Below are 16,869 nucleotides of genomic sequence, written 5' to 3' on the forward strand. Positions count from 1 at the left end.
AGAGCGGCGATCGGAACCCAGGAGTCCTGGCTCGTCGTGCCCTGCTCAGACCACTAGGAGACACCACTCCCTTACAGGCCTGGAGAGCTCAAGTGGCTGGAGGATGCTGCTCAGAAGCTCTTAGTGCAGCCAGGGCTGAGCAGGAGCAGGGGCAGGGGAGGGTGTTGCTGGAGGCCAGAGGGGTCATGAGTGTAAAGGCCGATGTCTCACCCATTGCTAGGGTAGGGGCTAGACAGGGAGCTGGGGATTGAGGCCAGGGAAGGAGTGAGGAGTTGCTGGGAAGGACGGCAGTACCTGCAACATGGATTTGGGGGATGAGGGACCCCAGTGTCGAGCCTCACCACACGCATCGTTGGTACCCGGACATCCGCCCCGGCCGGGTGGGTGCTGGGAGAGCTCCTCTGGCAACAAGTCTCTCCCCCTTCCCCTGTATCACGGATCCACGGGCCCGGTGCTCTCGCATGGCTCTGGAACAGTCCCTGGGAGGAGCCCTTCAGTGTGTCAGCCCCTTAGGGTCACACTCTCACGGGGGTCAGCCCCGGAGCCTCACGACCTCCTGGGACCGACCCTCAGATCCTTCAGACCCCCTTACTTAATGCCATGAGCTCCGGGCTGTGAGTCCACCAGAGGGAGACTTGCACCCCCAAAGGGAGCAATGCCCCCCTGACATCCTGTCTCTGCAGCGACTCCCAGCCAGCGGGGCAGCAGCAGGAGAGGTATTAGCTGTCTGGGACACAGAGTAGAAAGTTGTTAGTTAACACAGAGAACAGAAAGTTACAGCAAAGTCCAGCTGGGTCAGTCCCAGAGCCCTCTGACCCCTCCTTAATCCCAGCCCAGAGCTTATCTTCCTGCCTCCTGCAGCCCACACTTATCAACCCCACCTGGCCCCCTCCTTAGCCCTTTGTTCTCCAGCTGGTCAGACCCCCACTAGCTTCCTGCCAAGGGTCAGCCATTCGTGCCAAATGTCTGGGCAGCTGGAGTGGCCATTGTCTTCTGGGACTCTCCATGGGGGTGGGGCCCAGGCCTCACACAGCCAGGCGTCAATCACACCTGGATCTCTGCAAAGAGTGAACAACCTTCCCCTCCCGCCCCCCCACCTAGTTACCCAGGCAGCACATAGGGGAAACTGAGGCACCCACCGTATTCATACAAAATAGTATGAAAAATTACCACTTGGTCACACCCTGTGCTTGTCCTACAGCCCCTTGGCCCCTGCTCTTTGTGGGGCCTGGACACCTCCTGGAAGCCCCTCGGCACCCAGCCTTGCCCCCTGTGGCTCAGACCCCCTTCCCCCCACTGACCTGCTTTCTCCCCATTTCCAGACCTTATTTAACCCTAACAAAACTGTGGTAAAGATGTTCCTGGTGACGTACGACTTCCAGGACATGCCGGCCAGCCACCTGACCTTTCTGCGCCACCGCATCTTCCTGGTGCCTGTGGGGGAGGAGGGGCCCGGCGAGGCACCCAGTGACCCGGCCTGCGCCAGCCCGCCCAGGAGGGTCCTTTGCTACCTGATGCACCTGAGGTAGGGGCTGAGGTGGCGAGGGAGGGACGGCCATGGGTCCCATCACCCTGGGAGCTGGCCCCTCTTCTGGACAGGAGCCCCTTCCCCACCCCCTCCTCCCTTTCCCTCGCAGCCTCCCGTTCCCCTCGGCTCGGGTTCTGAGCCCAGGGGTGGCCGTTCCCCTTGCGGCAGCCTGACTTCCTTACCACTGGGAACAACGGGAGATGGCGGCCATCTTGACTGCCACCTGCAAGGCTGCCAGGCCATGGCAGTGACCTTGCCCAGGGCAGCTCTTGGCTCTGGGGCCTTCGGCAATGGGAAGCGGTGGCCGTTCTGAAGGAGGGCAGAAGGCCACGGGGAAGCTGCCAGCCATGAGAAGAGGGTTGCAGTGCTGAGCTCCCCTCCTGCAGCCAGAGCCTCCTGGGAACCCCACAGCTCTGGTCCTGCTGCTGGCTCCTCCTTCCTGCCATGGCCCCAAAGGAGCGACTGCTCCTCCCTGCTGCAGCCCCTAGCCTCTGCCTCAGGGGGTCTCGTTTGCCCTCAGGTTTCACAGCTCCAAATCGGGGAAGATCTACCTTCACAACGACATCCGGCTGCTCTTCTCCCGCAAGTCGATCGAGGTCGACTCGGGGATCCCCTACGAACTGAAATCCTTCACGGAGATGCCAAGGAACCCCTGCTACTCACCCCGGGCCTGAGCGCGGGGAGTCCCATGCCCCCCTCTCCACCCTCACCCCAGCACTTCGTAGACAAGTAAAGGGCAAGAGAGCGGAGCCATCTCCTCCCCCAGAGGTATTGGCCCCCACCAAGCTGCGAGTTGGTGAGGCACGCACACACACACCCCTTGACAGCGGCTTCGCACCTTTACCAGAGAGTGAGCATGGTGACGGGATCATGGAGGTGGCTGCATGGTGTGTCCGGGAGCTGGCGTGCTGGCTCCTGTGCCCCCAGTGGGTCAGAGACGCTCCTAGGCCTCTGGTTGCCACAGCTCCAAGCCATGCCCTTCAAGGGAGGCTCGGGGGCAGGAGGGCCCTCGGTCTGGGGGGCTCGGATCAGGCGGAGCTGAGCTGGCTCCCAGGCTGTGGGGAAGGATGGAGCAGATGGCAGCTCTCGGAGGGGGAGGTGCTGTATTTATTAGTATTTATTGTTGGTGAGGAGCCAGGATGGAGGGTTCACGGTGTGGCTCGTAACCCAGCCTTGATCACAAGTGCAGTGAGTCCGATGGGCTCTGCTCTTGATGCCCTGTGCATGTTGCACGACCAACTGCACAGCCCAGCACGACAAGAGACGCTCAGCACTGGAAGAGCAGGGGAGACTGAGTCAGGATTGAGGGGTATTAACAAAACTGGTTGGTGGGACTGGGGCTGTGGATTGGGATTGAGGGGCACTGGCAGGGTGGGATGGAGAGCCCAGGGCTGCAGGTTGGGATTGAGGGGCACTGGCAGGGTGGGAGGGAGAGCCCAGGGCTGCAGGTTGGGATTGAGGGGCACTGGCAGGGTGGGAGGGAGAGCCCAGGGCTGCAGGTTGGGATTGAGGGGCACTGGCAGGGTGGGAGGGAGAGCCCAGGGCTGCAGGTTGGGATTGAGGGGCACTGGCAGGGTGGGAGGGAGAGCCCAGGGCTGCAGGTTGGGATTGAGGGGCACTGGCAGGGTGGGAGGGAGAGCCCAGGGCTGCAGGTTGGGATTGAGGGGCACTGGCAGGGTGGGAGGGAGAGCCCAGGGCTGCAGATTGGGATTGAGGGGCACTGGCAGGGTGGGAGGGAGAGCCCAGGGCTGCAGGTTGGGATTGAGGGGCACTGGCAGGGTGGGAGGGAGAGCCCAGGGCTGCAGATTGGGAGTGAGGGGCACTGGCAGGGCTGGCCGTGCAGGGCCTGTGGGCTGAGACTGAGGGGTGTTGGCAGAGCTGTCGGAGGGAGGGGCTCTTCTCTTGCCCTCACTAGTCCTAGTGCTCTCTGCAGAAGCCCCAGCTCCACCTGAGGGAACTGGAGGGCTGGCAAGAGCCCCCGTGCATGGCCCGGAGGAAAGGCCTCGTGTGTGGCCTGCTGGGCCCTGTCTCCCCAGGGACTGGGCCCTTGTTCAGTCAGTTGGGGGAGCCTCTGTTGCTGCTCCCCTACCCCTGTGGGCAAGTCCAGCCCCTTGGGGTGTCCCTGGATAGCAGGGAAGTAGTTGCTGGCTGCAGCGGTGGGCTGAGCAGGTGGCCAGGGGTGCTGTGGGGGGGGGGGAAGGGGTCTGTACTGGGGCCACCCCTGCTATTCAACATCCATGTGAGCTGGGCTGAGCTGTGTCTGTTGTCATGGGTATTGCTGCAGGAGACTTCTCAAAGGAAGCCCAAGCCGCTGTGAGAAGGGGGAGGGGGCTCTTTCCTCTCCCCTACCTCCCAGAGCAGGGGCACCCAGCGTTTCTCCGGTGGTCTGGAGCCCGGGGCCCTCACTAAGCAGGCTGCGTTGGGGCAGGGGGAGGGGCGGGGTTCTGGGGTAATGCTGGTGCATAGATCCCCCTGCCCAGCTGGAGCTGGTGGTAGGTGTGGCTGTTTCTGAGGATGCAGGAAAGCCAAAAGCTGCAGCTGCAGCAGACAGCTCCTGGGCTCAGCCTGGCCCCCAGGCACTGGGCGTGGGCTGAGCGAGGCCAAGTGGGGCCTTGCAAGTGAGAAGGGGAAGCCAGAGGGTGCATGTGGTCACTCCCTGGCAGCATGTCTGGTATGAGGGGTTACAGGAGGGGGATCCTAGGGGCTGGGCTAACCCCATACTCCCTGGCTGACAGCAGAGACAGTGCTGGCCTCCCAAGGCCCCACGTGGCTGTAAATACCCCATCTCCCGCCATGGGAGATGGTCCTTCCCCTCTGTCAGTCCCTGCCTGGGCTCACCCTGAGCTCCTCTCTCCTGCCTGTGCCTGTGGAGAGTTGAGTGAGCTCTGCCTGAGTCACCGCAACCGGCTGAGCCCTCCAGACCCAGAGGCCGAGCCCTCCCCGGGGGAATTCTGGCAGGTCCCTCAGCTGTGAGTCACCTGAGCTCCCCTGGCTTTGACGGAGCCGCGGCTTGCCTTGCTGCACCTTGCTGTGACGGCCTTGCTTGGGGCTCAGGGCCGGTGACGGGAAGTGGCTGCTCAGCGTTTTCACTGCACTGTGGGATTGGATGGCAGGAAACAGGCAGGGGGCAATGGCTCTAGCCCTGTGACCTAGCAAACTTGGGGAGAAAAGAATGCAAATGGGGGGAGGGCCAAGCACAGGGCTTGATGTTTGGGGCAGTCACAGGAATGGGATTTAGGGTTGCTTGGAGCAATATCTCCCCAGCCTGGAAGAACCCTGCAGAGAATGTTATGGAGCCTGTCCTGGCCCCAGATGTGAGGGAATCAGGCGTGGGAGGGGAGGTGGCCAGAGAAATGGGGCGGCCTTGGCACTCTCTCTAGACCAGGAGTTGGGCTTGCAAGAGTCTGGCCTGAGGTGCCTGAGATCGTGGGGGGACAAATATGGCCTGAGACCCAGGGTGGTGGGGAGTTAAACGAGGACCCCTAAGGATGGAGTGGAAAGACCTCCTGCACACACTTCCCCCCAGCAGGAGGAAGCATGGGCTTAGTTGCATGCCAGGCCCGGGGCCAAGGGGAAAATCCTGCAGAGCACAGCTCCTCCTTCCCTATTGCGCACCAGGGTGGCAGGCGTGAGGACTACAGTTCCCAGCAGGCCATGCACCATCTCCAGCTGAGCGGCTCTTCCCACAGCTGATGTAGAGGGACACTATTCTAAGTGTAACTTTTAGCAGCAGGTCTTTGTGCAGAGCCTGTGTCGCAGCCGGGGCACTGGGGGTCCGGAGCGATCTCCCCGTTTCAAACGAGGCTGTCGGGCCCCAGAGGGAGGGAGTGACTCCGGCCGAGCTACCTCAGGTTAGAGCTGCTGCTTCGTCCATTTCATGGGGAGGCTCCGTCGTCCCCTTCCCCGCGGGCCCTGTAGCTGCTGGTCCCTCGGCACTGTTGTTCACAAGATCTTGCATCCTGCTCCAGAAACAAGTTGGGGGAACAAACACTTACAAAAACTTGAAGAAGAAAAAAAAAAAGAAAAGAAGAAGAAATATAGTACCTGGTACTTCTCCTTTGTAATTTAATAAATGTCTGTTTGGAAACGGAATGCATGGGGTTGTCTTCATTGTGCTAAGAGGAGAGGCCGGATAGCCAGTGGTAGGTCACTAGTCTGGGACTTGGACGACCTGGAATCCAGCCCCTGCTCTGCCACAGATGCCTGGTGTGATCCTGGACATGTCCTTTAGTCCTTCAGCCTAACAGCATTTCCTGCCTCACAGGGGGGTTGTGAGCACAAACGCATTGAAGATCATGAAATGCTCAGGTACTATGGAAAGTGGGAGCCTGATAGGTATCATGGCTAGGCGAGCAGAGAGGCTGCTGTGGCTGGGGCCAGAGCTCAGTTGATGAACGTGAGCTGCGTTAGATCTTGTCCTTTGTGGTTTCAGGCTCCTGCTCAAGCCAGGAGGTAGCTACCTGTGCCCAGGGCTACTGAAACCTTCTATAGTGGACACCGTCAAAAGGACTGTTTCTCTAGCTCCTTTCATCATGTGTAGGCTTCGAGTGTGCTCTACAGCCATAGCAGTGCCAGTGCTGGGTAGCCACCTCGGGGACGGAACCCTGCAGCTGGTTCAACAGCACCAACCACAGTTCACAATAGGTCAGGCGGAAAGTGAACAAGAATCCCAAACCCCAGTGAAGCTGTAGGGGGAGGCGGGGAGGCAAGCGCAATGGGGCGAGGTGGGATTCAGCCATGATGCTGGGTTTAACGCCCTGACTAGGGGGCCGTTCAGAGTACCCACGATCTGATCTTAAAGCCCCCACTTCCCTGAACGCTGGTGTCTCCTGTTTGCCCTTGTGACATGTTCTCTCCTGACCGCCCAATGCCACCATTAGTGAACGCCAGACCTGAGCTGGGCCGTGGCAACAGGACACCAGTGTCTGGCTCAGCACTTTCTATCTTCACCTTCCAAGGTGAAGCAGCCACTAAAGGGTCTGAAACAGCCCAAGCTGTGCCCGATTGCTGGGAAGTGTGAAGTCTTTGCAGGATGGACGCAGGAGAGTCACCACCTGCCCCAGCAGGACCGGGATCAGGCCAAACCTATGAGCAGCCTACACAGGAATGGCCTTTTCAGAGGCTGCCCTACAGTGAGGGAGGTTGGGACATACCTTAAGCTGGGATAATGGCACCGTAGCACTGTGCCCCCAGATCCTCCGACTGGCACTAGACCTGCTCAGCATATCATCAGTGCAGTTCCTCCTGCTAGAGGCTGTCACAGGAGCGGAGACTGGCCCCTACAGCGCAAGGAGATAGAGGGAGCGCGGCCCTAAAGTGACATTTGGTGCCAAGACCTATCTGATAAAGCCTGCTTGAGAGCTGCTCTCACATCGAACATGCTTTGTACAGCTCATGTGCCCCTTCTCCCTGTGTTCTTCAACATGCAGAAAAAGCTGGTGTCGAGGGAGGGGTGTATCCATTTCAGTGCTGTGCCTGGAGTTCTCTGCCACCCTGCGGGCAGGAGAGGGGAATTCTGGGCTCCATCTCCCTGCAGATGGAAGTGGGATTATTAGTGAGTGAGGGTGGAGGTTGTGTAAAGCTGCACAGAGGGGCCAAGTCCCTGCTCCAGGCAGTCTCCACTCTACCCTTCATTCTTCATCACCCCAAAGTGTGCTGGCCACTGGCCAGAACAGAGAGAGATGGTCCTTGCCCCAAAGCGCAGGGTAAGGGGCAGTAGGGAGGCACAGGGGGCAAGGCTGAGACCAGAGGCATCCCATGGTACCTGTGCTCAGTGGCTGCACGGTGGGGAGCAGAGCAGCCCAAGGAGGGAGTCACGGGAATGGTGGCAGCCCTGGGAACAGGCTCTAGCCCAGGGGCGAGCAAACTTTCTGGCCCGAGGGCCACATCTGGGAATAGAAATTGTATAGCGAGCCATGAATGCTCACAAAATTGGGGTTGGGGTGTGGCAGGGGGTGAGGGCTCTGGTTGTGGGCTCCGGGGTGGGGCCAGAAATGAGAAGTGCAAAGTTTGGGAAGGGGCTCCAGGCGGGGGAGTAGGGTGCAAGGGGAGAGTGAGGGCTCTGGCTGGGGGTGCGGGCTCTGGGGTGGGGCTGAGGATGAGGGGTTTGGAGTGTAGGAGGGTGCTCCAGGCTGGAACCGAGAGGGCGAGATGGGGATCAGGGCTGGGGCAGGGGGTTGGGGCACGGGAAGAGGCTCAGGGCTGCAGGCTCCAGGCAGCGTTTATCTCACACAGCTCCTGGAAGCAGTGGCCGTGTCCCCCGATCCGGCTCCTAGGCGGAGCCTTGGCCAGGCGGCTCTGCCCGCTGCCCCGCCCACAGGCGCTGCCCCTGCATCTCCCGTTGGCTGAAGCTGCCGGCCCATGGGAGCTGCGGGGGTGGCGCGCTGCGGGGAGCCCCCTGGCCGCCCCTACGCGTAGGAGCCGGAGAGGGGCCACGCTGCGGCCTCGGGGAGCTGCGTGGAGCAGCCCCGAACCCTGCTCCCCGGCTGCAGGGGGCCAGCCCCAGCCCCAGCCCCAGCCCCGCGGCCCAGCGGGAGCTCGAGGGCCGGATTCAAACGGCCGGGTCCGGCCCACGGGCCGTAGCTCGCCCCCATCCCTGCTCTCGCCAGAGGGGCGGGGCCGGGGACCTCCAGGCTCGGGCATCCGGGGCCCCGCGCCGGCCTGTGGTGAAAGCCCCGCGGGGGGGGCGGGGCAGCTGAGGCCTGGCCCCGCCCCGCAGCCAGTCAGGAATCGGACCCAGGCGTCCCGGCCCCGCCCCCTCTCCTCGGCTGCCCCGGGCGCAGTCCGGCCCCTGCCCACGCAGGCTCCGGGGGACGCCGGAGGAGCCGGAACGCTGGGTGAGGAGCAGCCATCGCGGCCGACCGGAACCGGAAGACTGAGGGTGTCTCACCTGGCTGGAGGGACGCTCTGTCCCGACAACTCGCTGGTGACAGCGCTCCGGGCGGGGCGGGCCGTGGGGGACGCTCTGGCCCTGCGCCTCCCTGGTCTCGGGCGGGAGGGAGTGTTTCCGGGGGGGATGGTTTCGGCAGGGGAACCCCGCGGCCGGAAGTGTTCCCGGCGGAGCGGCAGGGGTCGGACCGGCCGCACACTCCCGCTTCCGGCTGGGCGCGATGCTGGGGCGGGCGGCGCGCGGGGCCGGGCGGCTCCTGTTGGAGGTGCGAGGCCGAGGCCGAGGCCGAGGCCTGGGGAGGGGCGGGACCGGCTGCCCCGGGACGCGCCAGGAGCCCGTCCCTCCCCCCCCCAGCGCCCCCTGGCCCCGGCGTTTGGGACAGGAAGTGGAGGGAGCGTAGGGAGAGTCACGTGGGCTAGCATCGACCCCCCCACCCCACCCCCGAGGGGCTCGCGCTGCCCGCTGGGGCTCCCCTGGGCTGCGTCCCCGTTGTGGGGGGGGGACGGGGCTGGGGTGTGGGGGCTGGCGGGGGGGGGGCACTTATTGCCCAGTCATGGCCTGGCTTGACTCTTCCCCTTCTCTCCCCAGAGCTCCCGGCGGCCGGGGCCCAGGGCATGGCTGGCCCCAGCCCCACAGCGATGCTCCTCCAGTCTGCCCATGAACACTATGGTGCTCTTCGTGCCCCAGCAGGAGGCCTGGGTGGTGGAGCGAATGGGCAGATTTCACCGCATCCTGGAGCCCGTAAGGAGCCTCCTCGCCCGCTGAAGTCTGAGCGCGGGGCCCCCGTGTGCAGTATCAGAGGGAAGAGCCAGAGCAAAAGGGAGCGTGCTGCCAGCTCACGTTCCCTTGCACCACTCCTGCGCTGTGTGCGCCTCCTCTTGCTGGCATGTGGGAGCTGGGCTGACTCCCCTACCTGGCGTCCTCAGCCAGCAGTGGCTGCAGACACAGCGGGTTCCTCTTCCCGGGGAGAGGGAGGAAATTCCTGCCACTGCTCCCCAGTGCTCCCACCCACCTGATATGATGGGCCCGGGTGGGGAGTGCAAGTAGGTCTCTGAGATGGGGTGGGGGAGGGTTAGAGCAGAAAGATCATAGCAGCTCCACCAAAGGTACAAAGTGAACCCCCCCCCCCACACACACACACACGTTCCTGAGGGTGAGAGGTGATGAAAGCTTCAAACTGAATGTACTTGGTCTATGTTTTTCCTTGCTGACCCTGCCCTTGTGGGGTCTCCTGGTCCTCCTGCCCTGGCTGGATAGTGGGAGTGTGGGAGCTCCATGTGGGGTGCGTTCTTGGCCAGAGAGAGATTTCCCTTGCAGAGCGTGCTCGACTGTTTGTAGTCCCTGTGCCATTCCAAGCTCTCTTTCTGTGGTAATCTCACCAGTCACCAGCTGGTGGCGCTGCAGGCACAAAGAATGATGCTGTTGGGAGGATAGGGAACACAGGCATCTAAGGTGGGAGGTGGAAGCAGCTGGGAAGCTGAAGGCCCTGAGTGTGTAGAGCGAGTCCATTGCACCCCCCTGGGGCTGCCACTGCACCAGTGTGCGCTCAGGTTGCCCACGCAGTAGTCTCCAGCCTTGCTGTCCAGTTGGTGGGAGCTGACCCAGCATCCTGCTGTGCTCCCCAACTTAGTGCCCTCTGCTCTGGGGCCAGGATGCTGGGCTTTCCCTGCAGCTTTCCCTGCTCTCCTCCCAGGGTTTGAATTTCCTCATTCCACTGCTGGATCGGATCCGCTACGTACAGAGCCTCAAGGAAATCGTCATCAATGTCCCGGAGCAGTCGGCCGTCACGCTGGGTGAGGAGGAGCTCGTCTGCCCTGCTTCCCCCTTCCCAGCCCCCTGTCTGCACCCCAGGGGGCGGGGCAGCAGCTGGGAGTGGGAGCCTTGTGGGCTCCTTGGCGAGTACATGCAGATCTGCCCTGGGGACCTGGACTTGGCCTAATTTGTAGCGCTTTGGAAATGGGAAGTGGCTTATCCCTGTGAGCCCCTGCCTGATCCATCTCTCTTTACTGGGGCAGGCTGCAAATGCCACTTCCTTCCTGCAGGATCCAGGAAGATGCTGCCCTGTTGACAGGAATGTTCTCCTTTTCCCTCGCAGATAATGTCACCCTGCAGATAGATGGTGTCCTGTATCTGCGGATCATGGACCCCTATAAGGTACCAGCGGGGCTCAGCGGGGCCGTGGAGATGCGAGGCGGCCACCTCCCACTGTGTAGGCATCTGCTAATGCTCCCTGCTCTACACAGCTGGCAGCTGCTCGTGCAGAAAAACTGGGGGTGGGGGGATATCTGTAATCACTGGAAGGACCAAGGCGTGGAGCAGTCCTGGAGGGAGAGGCTGGGAGGTCACCTCCTCATTGTCCCAGCCTGGCCTCTGCTCCTGAGCATGGAGGAGCTTGGCCCTGCAGCCCCCAGCTGCCTTGGTGTAGAGGGAAGAAGCTGAACATGCTGCTCTCCCCCCTCGTCATCCTCTCATTCCGTGGGATCTTGGCCTGGCCTCCAGGAGCTCCCTGGATGAGACTTCATGCCCCAGAGCAGTGGGGGTGGTTCAGATCTCCGTGTCCCAGCCCCCCCCGGAAACACCAGCCACTCTCACTGTCAGGGACTTGATGCTGATACTCCAGTCTGGGCCCTGTCTCTGAAGGATCCTGGTGCAGACACTGGCTCTGGGGGCTGGACTCTGTCTGGCCTCGAAGGTGAGTGTCTCTGTTGTTGCACTAGGTCCAGCAGAAAGGCCCTGCCCCAGGGGAGCGACTGTCTGAACTGGCCACTCTGGGGAGAGCTCCACCCCACTGACCAATGAGGGAGGGGGCTGGCAGCAGCCTAAGTGGCTGCTGGGCTGGCAGGATTCTTGGGTGCTGAGTCTGATCATGGTCTCTGCTCCCCCTTTCCAGGCCAGTTATGGGGTGGAGGACCCCGAGTACGCGGTGACCCAGCTGGCCCAGACCACCATGAGGTCCGAGCTGGGCAAAATCTCCCTGGACAAAGTGTTCCGGGTAAGTTATGGGCTGGGGCTGGATTGTGCTGCTCGGCTCCTGAGCCTTACAGGGTCTACCCTTGGATGGTGTCTTCAGTGCACTGCTGTGAGCGCCCCCTGCTGGCCTGCAGGGCTGCGGTGCTGTGACTGTTGGGTCTGGGGGCAGTGTTTGTTCTCAGAGGTATTTCGCCAGCTGAGGGGTGTGGGGGCAGGGAATCCAGCGCTTGAGGAGTCAAGAAGGAGCTGACAGCAGCAGCACCTCTGGGTGCCAGGGGCACTGGAAGTGACGGGGTCCACCCAGCCAGACGTTACCTCTTCAAATAGCCAAACTCCCTCAGCTCAGGGCACTTCCTGGGCCTCTCCCTGCGAGGCACCAAACCCCAGGAAGGGTCCCAGCCTCACGTGTCCCTGTTTAACTGGAGTGACTCTTGCTGCCATGAGTGCCGGATGCAGGGTCGGGAGTGGCCCCCCATGGATCTCACACCAAGGAGGTCGGTAGCTCGCGCCACTCTCACTGCGGTGCGAACCCCTGGGTGACGGATGCTCTGTGTCAGGACCCGGCTGGCTTGGCCTCCTGCGTGTTGAGAGCAGCTCCTGTTGGTGGCAGTGCTGTGGCTGGCTGTGTCCTGCCTCACAGAGCTGGAGATGTGGGCTGAGGGGAGACATGTCCCTGTGAATGGCTGTCCCGTGTGAGCCGGGCTGAGTTTGTCTGGCTGCTGCTCCTGTTGTCAGGGTTGCTGTTGTGGCCTGGGTGCCTGCACTACCGCAGTCCTTGCGCTGATGACAAGGGTGGGGGCAGTCGGTTCTGCTCTATGGCCACAGGGCCATGGTTCTGGCAAGTGGGTCCTCCAGGGCTGGATTTGGCCCCTCCCCTCCGAAGGGGCAGGGCCTTGCTGTTTCTCTGCCCCCTTGTTCTGAGCTGAGCCCGTCTCACTGCACTCCTGGGTTCTTGTGCCTTCTCCAGGAGCGGGAGTCCCTCAATGCCTGCATCGTGGATGCCATCAACCAGGCCTCGGACTACTGGGGCATCCGGTGCCTGCGCTACGAGATCAAGGACATCCATGTGCCTCCCCGGGTGAAGGAATCCATGCAGATGCAGGTCAGCCGATAGCCTGGCCACCCCCTGCACTCTCCACGTGCAGGGAGGGCTGGGTGGGTGCCAATCTCTGGTTTTAATCCCAGTCCCCGTGGGCTCCCCTCCTCCAGAGCTGGGTTGGCTGCACGGGCCGTGAACGCTGCCTGGGTAGGCCAGTACCTGGGGTGAGCACAGGGCAGGGACCCGCAGCTCAGAAGTCCCATCCCCCCCACTCTCCAGCAGACCGAGCAGGGCGCCCCGTCCCCAGGGATTTTGGGCAAGAAGGGGAGAAGTGCAGGTGTCTGCGGCTGAGGACACTGAGCGTGGTCACTTTGCATCCAGAGCGGCCTGGCCACATGGTACCACGGTGCTCCTTTGGCTGCTGCCTTCAGGACCTGCCAGCGCCCCCTTCATGCAAAGGGCTGGCGCCAGGCTGAGAGAGTCTCCAGATGCTCAGGCTCTAAGGGGGCAGCAGAGAGGGCTGAGGGCCTCCCACTGAGAGCGCCTGGTTTGCAGTCCCAGGGTGTGGATGCAGAGATTCGGCAGGAGCTCCTGCTGGCTGGGCTGGGGCGTAAGAGGGGAGCTGGGTAGCCAGGTCCAGAGCGAGCCACGTAGGGCGGGTGGGCTCCCAGAGGAGGAGGAAGTCAGTGCTTTCTTTTGGAGCTGGTGTAAGCTGCTTCCTGTGGGTGAGAGCTTCAGCTCTTCTCAGGGACGGCCCCATGGCGCGGGCAGTGCTCTCACGCAGCCTGGAGCAGGCCCAGCCCTTCCTGGGGCTCGCTTGGTGCCCAGCAGGATGTCTTAACCCCTTGTGAGCAGCACGCCCCTGCCTGGAGGAGATGAAGGGTGCCCCCTGCTCTTGCCCCTCCCTTTGTCCCCTAGAGGAGGGGTGATCTGTGGGGTGGCTGCAGCATCCCCCCTGGTGCTTCGGTTCCAGGTGGAGGCCGAGAGACGGAAACGCGCCACAGTGCTGGAGTCAGAGGGGACCAGGGAATCGGACATCAACGTGGCAGAGGGGCGGAAGCAGGCCCAGATCCTGGCCTCCGAGGCTGAGAGGGCCGAACAGATCAACAAAGCTGCTGGTAATGCACTGGAGCACGGTGGGGCACAGGGGTGGGGCTGGGTCCGGGGCTGTCCGTGCTGCAGAGAGCTGGTCCCTCCCTGGGGGTATCAGGCCACTCACTCGAGTGACAGCAGTAGGCGATCCTCCTGCCAGCCCTGCAGAACTAGGCCCCGCACTGAGCGGGAGCCGTGGGGTATTTAACTGCCCTCTGGGCCGGGAGACCCTGGTGTGACTGTGGGTGTGGTGCGGACTAGCACTGTGGGGCTGCAGTCTGAGGGCTGTGGGCTAGCTGGGGGGAGGCACGCTGGGAGGGAGGCTTCCTGCTGCCTTCAGCCTCCAGGCTCGTGGCAGAGCACGAAGCTCTCCTGGTACAGAGCAGCCTCAGCCACGTGGCAGCGATCCCTGGAGCGTCGCAGGAGCTTGCCCGTTTCCCTTTCCCTGCTGCTTCTCTCCGCTCCCTCCCCTGACTCCTGCTCTCCTACGTTTCTGCCCAGGGGAGGCCAATGCTATGCTGGCCAAGGCCAAGGCCAAAGCAGAAGCTATTCGGCTCCTGGCTGATGCTTTGACGCAGCAGGTGAGTGCCCGTTGCTAGGGAGGCCGAGGCTCTGCCTGTGTCCAGGTGCCAGGCCCTTGCTCTCCGTTGGTGTCGAGGCTGGGTGTTGGGGGACTCTCCTCCGCAGGGGACACGTAAAGGAGAGCAGCAGCCTTTCCTCCTGACCCCGCAGCCGAGCGGGCGAGAGGCTTTCCCAGCATGCATTGGGCTGAGTGCGTTACCCACGAGTGAGCCACGCAGCTCGCCCCAAGCCTCTGCCTGTGGAGCCCCCACTCCGGAGCCTCTGTCGCTGCCACGGTCACAGACCAGTGGCCATGGGGAGGACAGTGCGTTGGGTCTGCAGGGGAGAACCGCTGCCCGAGGGGTCACCACAGGGCTTGGTGGCAGTGCCTGGAGGCTGCACTGCCCCACAGAGGACTGCAGAGGACCCTGTCCCACAGAGGACTGCAGCTTCCTGCTCCCCTTCAGCACACTGGGGACCCTCCTGCTCCCTTTCCCCTCCCTGAGGAGATCCCACCTCCCAAGCCCTCCCCTCCCAGGAGACCTTCTGGCTCCTGCCGCTGCTGCTGTGTGCCCCTGCCCAGCCATGGGGGAGAGGGGGCGCCTCGGCAGGGAGCGGGGGAGTTGGTTACAGCCCGTTGGGATCCCCCTGGGGATTAGCTGGCTTCCTGTTTTCAGACTCATCCCCAGAACTTCCTAACCCTAATCCAGAGCCCCACCGCTTCCCAGACGTGGCCACTGACCCTCCCCTTGCTCCGTGGGGTGCAAGGGTCCAGCATCTGGCTGGGGGCAGCAGCTCCCATTGTGCTGTGTGCACAGTGTGACCCTCTCCATCCCTCTCCAGAACGGCAACGCAGCTGCCTCCCTGGCTGTGGCGGAGCAGTACGTGAGCGCCTTCTCCCAGCTGGCCAAGGACTCCAACACCATCCTGCTGCCCTCCAACACCGGGGACGTCACCAGCATGGTCACGCAGGTCGGCACAGGGCAGCGCTGCCTAACAGCCTGCTGGGCCCATGGGTCGCAGCAGAGAACCCAGCGGCTACAGAGCCGAAGGGGGGAAGGAGGGAAATTGCCCCGGGGGTAGGGCTGGGAATTTGTCCTTGTGAATTTACTAACGCTCTGACATGAAGGCTCCTGGGTGGGGAATTCGCCATGGGACCTGACAGAGCTCTGGTCCCTGCCAAGGCAGCTTGTGGCCAGGCACAGGAGAAGGGAATCCAGCTGCCTGCTCTGGGGCTGGCCAGGCCAGAGACACTGCCTTCCATGGAGACCTGGGCAAGGCAAGGTCCGAGCTCCCCAGTGGGTTCCACGCTGTCCCCTTGGGGTGGGAGTTACTGTCGCCCTTGTCCGTCCCTGGGCCAGGCCAAGGGGGGCGGTCAGATCACCTTGGCACAGGGGGCCCTGGGGCCCTGGGTGTTGGGGGGGTGTCAGCTCTCCAGAGCTGCCTTTCCTAGTGTTGAGAAGTAGCCCAGCAAACCCTGGGGAGTGAGCAGGGGCTGGTGGTGACTCCCGACATGGGCCGTTCTCACCTGGTCTGCCCTGCGACACCCCCTGTGCTGTCCCTGCCTCGGCCCCTGCCGTGGCCGAGCTCTGAGCAGGGCAGCCCCTACTGAGCCCTGTTCTGTCGAAGGCCTTGGAGCAAGGGCCCCCGGCTGCAGGTGTCTTCTGGCCCGCCTGCACCCTGCCGTGCCAGAGTCCTCCATTGCAGAGTCTTGCTGTGTCCACAGCAACCGCTGGGTCTCCCTTCCTTCCCCTTTCCCCAGGCCCTGGGCATCTACAGCGCCCTGACCAAACCACAAGCTGCGAAGAGCCCGGAAGCGACCGCACCAGCCCTCGAGGTCCCCAAGCACCCCCCCACAGAGCTGCCTGAGGCGGATCAGGTGAATTCCAGCTAGCGGAGGAGCCTGGAAGACATGGATCACTGTGAACAAACTGCTGCGGCAGCACCGGTCATGGAGCGTGGCATCTCTGCTCCTGCCGCGGTGGGAGCCCTGCAGGGCGCCTGCTGGGGCAGTCACGCCCTGCTACCCTCCCAGATCAGACTCTCTCCGCTCTCTTTTGGTTCTTATTTGGATTTGGATTTAATCATGTAATAAAGGAGATAGCACCAGAACCGCAGCGCGTGTCCTTGGCCCTGTGTGCCGGAGGGGGTGGCAGCTCCTCTGTGCCTGGGAGGGTCGGTGACATAGGACTGGGCAGATGGGATGAGACCCGGGGCCCGGTCTTCTGTCTCCACCAGTGCCTGGCACCAGCTGCTGCTGTGGAAGGTGCGAGAGCCCCTCTCGGGGGCAGTTCTGGGACAACCTGTCTTCAGGGGAGTCTCTTCCCAGTAGTTAGGATGGTTTGAAGCCAGAAACAGATTTTTATATGCCACCTCCATTTAACACTCTTAATACTTTCCTAACTCTGGCTATGGGCACTCACAGAACTGTCCCAGCCCTCTTTGAATCTTAAGTTCTGAGTGACATCATGCAGCAATGAGTTCCGCAGGCTAATTACACGCTGGGTAGGAAAGGTGTCTTTTCATGGTTTCAGAGTTTGCTGCTGCAGTGGCCTGGCTAGGCTGCGAGGAAAGGCAGGGGCAAACCAAGACAAAAGGGACAATTTCCAGTTGTTAGAACTTTATAAGGGAAACCCAAAAATGGTAGTAGAAGCTTAGCTGCAGGGCATCAGGCCAAACGCATGGTCTCCCTGGCCTGGCAAGCTTGAATTGCCGCAGCGTTGCCTTTCCCTGCTGTGCGGGGTAGACGGAGTTCTGCGCAGGGGCCTGCACGTGTGGCTGGCATGAGTC

General features: G+C 62.4%; 2 protein-coding genes and 1 long non-coding RNA gene across 12 annotated transcripts in view; 2 read left to right on the forward strand and 1 right to left on the reverse strand.

Moving 5' to 3' along the window:
• FAM214B (family with sequence similarity 214 member B) overlaps positions 1 to 5,620 on the forward strand; it is a 71,913-nt gene extending 66,293 nt beyond the window's left edge. For 6 of the 7 annotated variants that reach the window (XM_037901955.2, XM_037901951.2, XM_037901952.2 and 3 more), the window contains 2 exons: positions 1,323 to 1,525; positions 2,049 to 2,507. In XM_037901955.2, the coding sequence (XP_037757883.1) occupies positions 1,323 to 1,525; positions 2,049 to 2,202 (357 nt within the window). In that variant the 3' untranslated portion in view covers positions 2,203 to 2,507. Of the gene's footprint in view, positions 1 to 1,322; positions 1,526 to 2,048 lie in introns of all 7 variants that reach the window. The other variant, XM_043547292.1, reaches the window with a different exon arrangement.
• Positions 3,849 to 7,579, reverse strand: LOC119566573. The gene is made up of 2 exons (XR_005225775.2): positions 6,682 to 7,579; positions 3,849 to 5,528 (listed from the first exon to the last, which is right to left on the reverse strand). It is a non-coding gene; the product is annotated as an uncharacterized LOC119566573 (long non-coding RNA).
• Positions 7,580 to 8,312: 733 nt separating this feature from the next.
• Positions 8,313 to 16,191, forward strand: STOML2 (stomatin like 2). 4 transcript variants are annotated; one of them, XM_037901959.2, is made up of 10 exons: positions 8,313 to 8,453; positions 9,006 to 9,158; positions 10,111 to 10,210; positions 10,513 to 10,571; positions 11,308 to 11,409; positions 12,355 to 12,489; positions 13,400 to 13,544; positions 14,020 to 14,099; positions 14,923 to 15,051; positions 15,842 to 16,191. In XM_037901959.2, exons 2-10 carry the CDS (start codon positions 9,075 to 9,077, stop codon positions 15,971 to 15,973), a joined length of 966 nt encoding a protein of 321 aa, XP_037757887.1. In that variant the 5' UTR covers positions 8,313 to 8,453; positions 9,006 to 9,074; the 3' UTR covers positions 15,974 to 16,191. The 4 variants fall into 4 exon arrangements, with proteins under 4 accessions (XP_037757887.1, XP_043403238.1, XP_043403237.1 ...); XM_043547303.1 differs by having other exon boundaries at positions 8,333 to 8,364; XM_037901958.2 differs by lacking the exon at positions 8,313 to 8,453 and adding an exon at positions 8,530 to 8,682.
• Positions 16,192 to 16,869: the final 678 nt, after the last annotated feature.

This window comes from Chelonia mydas, chromosome 5, assembly GCF_015237465.2.
Source record: "Chelonia mydas isolate rCheMyd1 chromosome 5, rCheMyd1.pri.v2, whole genome shotgun sequence".
Classification (NCBI taxonomy): Eukaryota; Metazoa; Chordata; order Testudines; family Cheloniidae; genus Chelonia; species Chelonia mydas.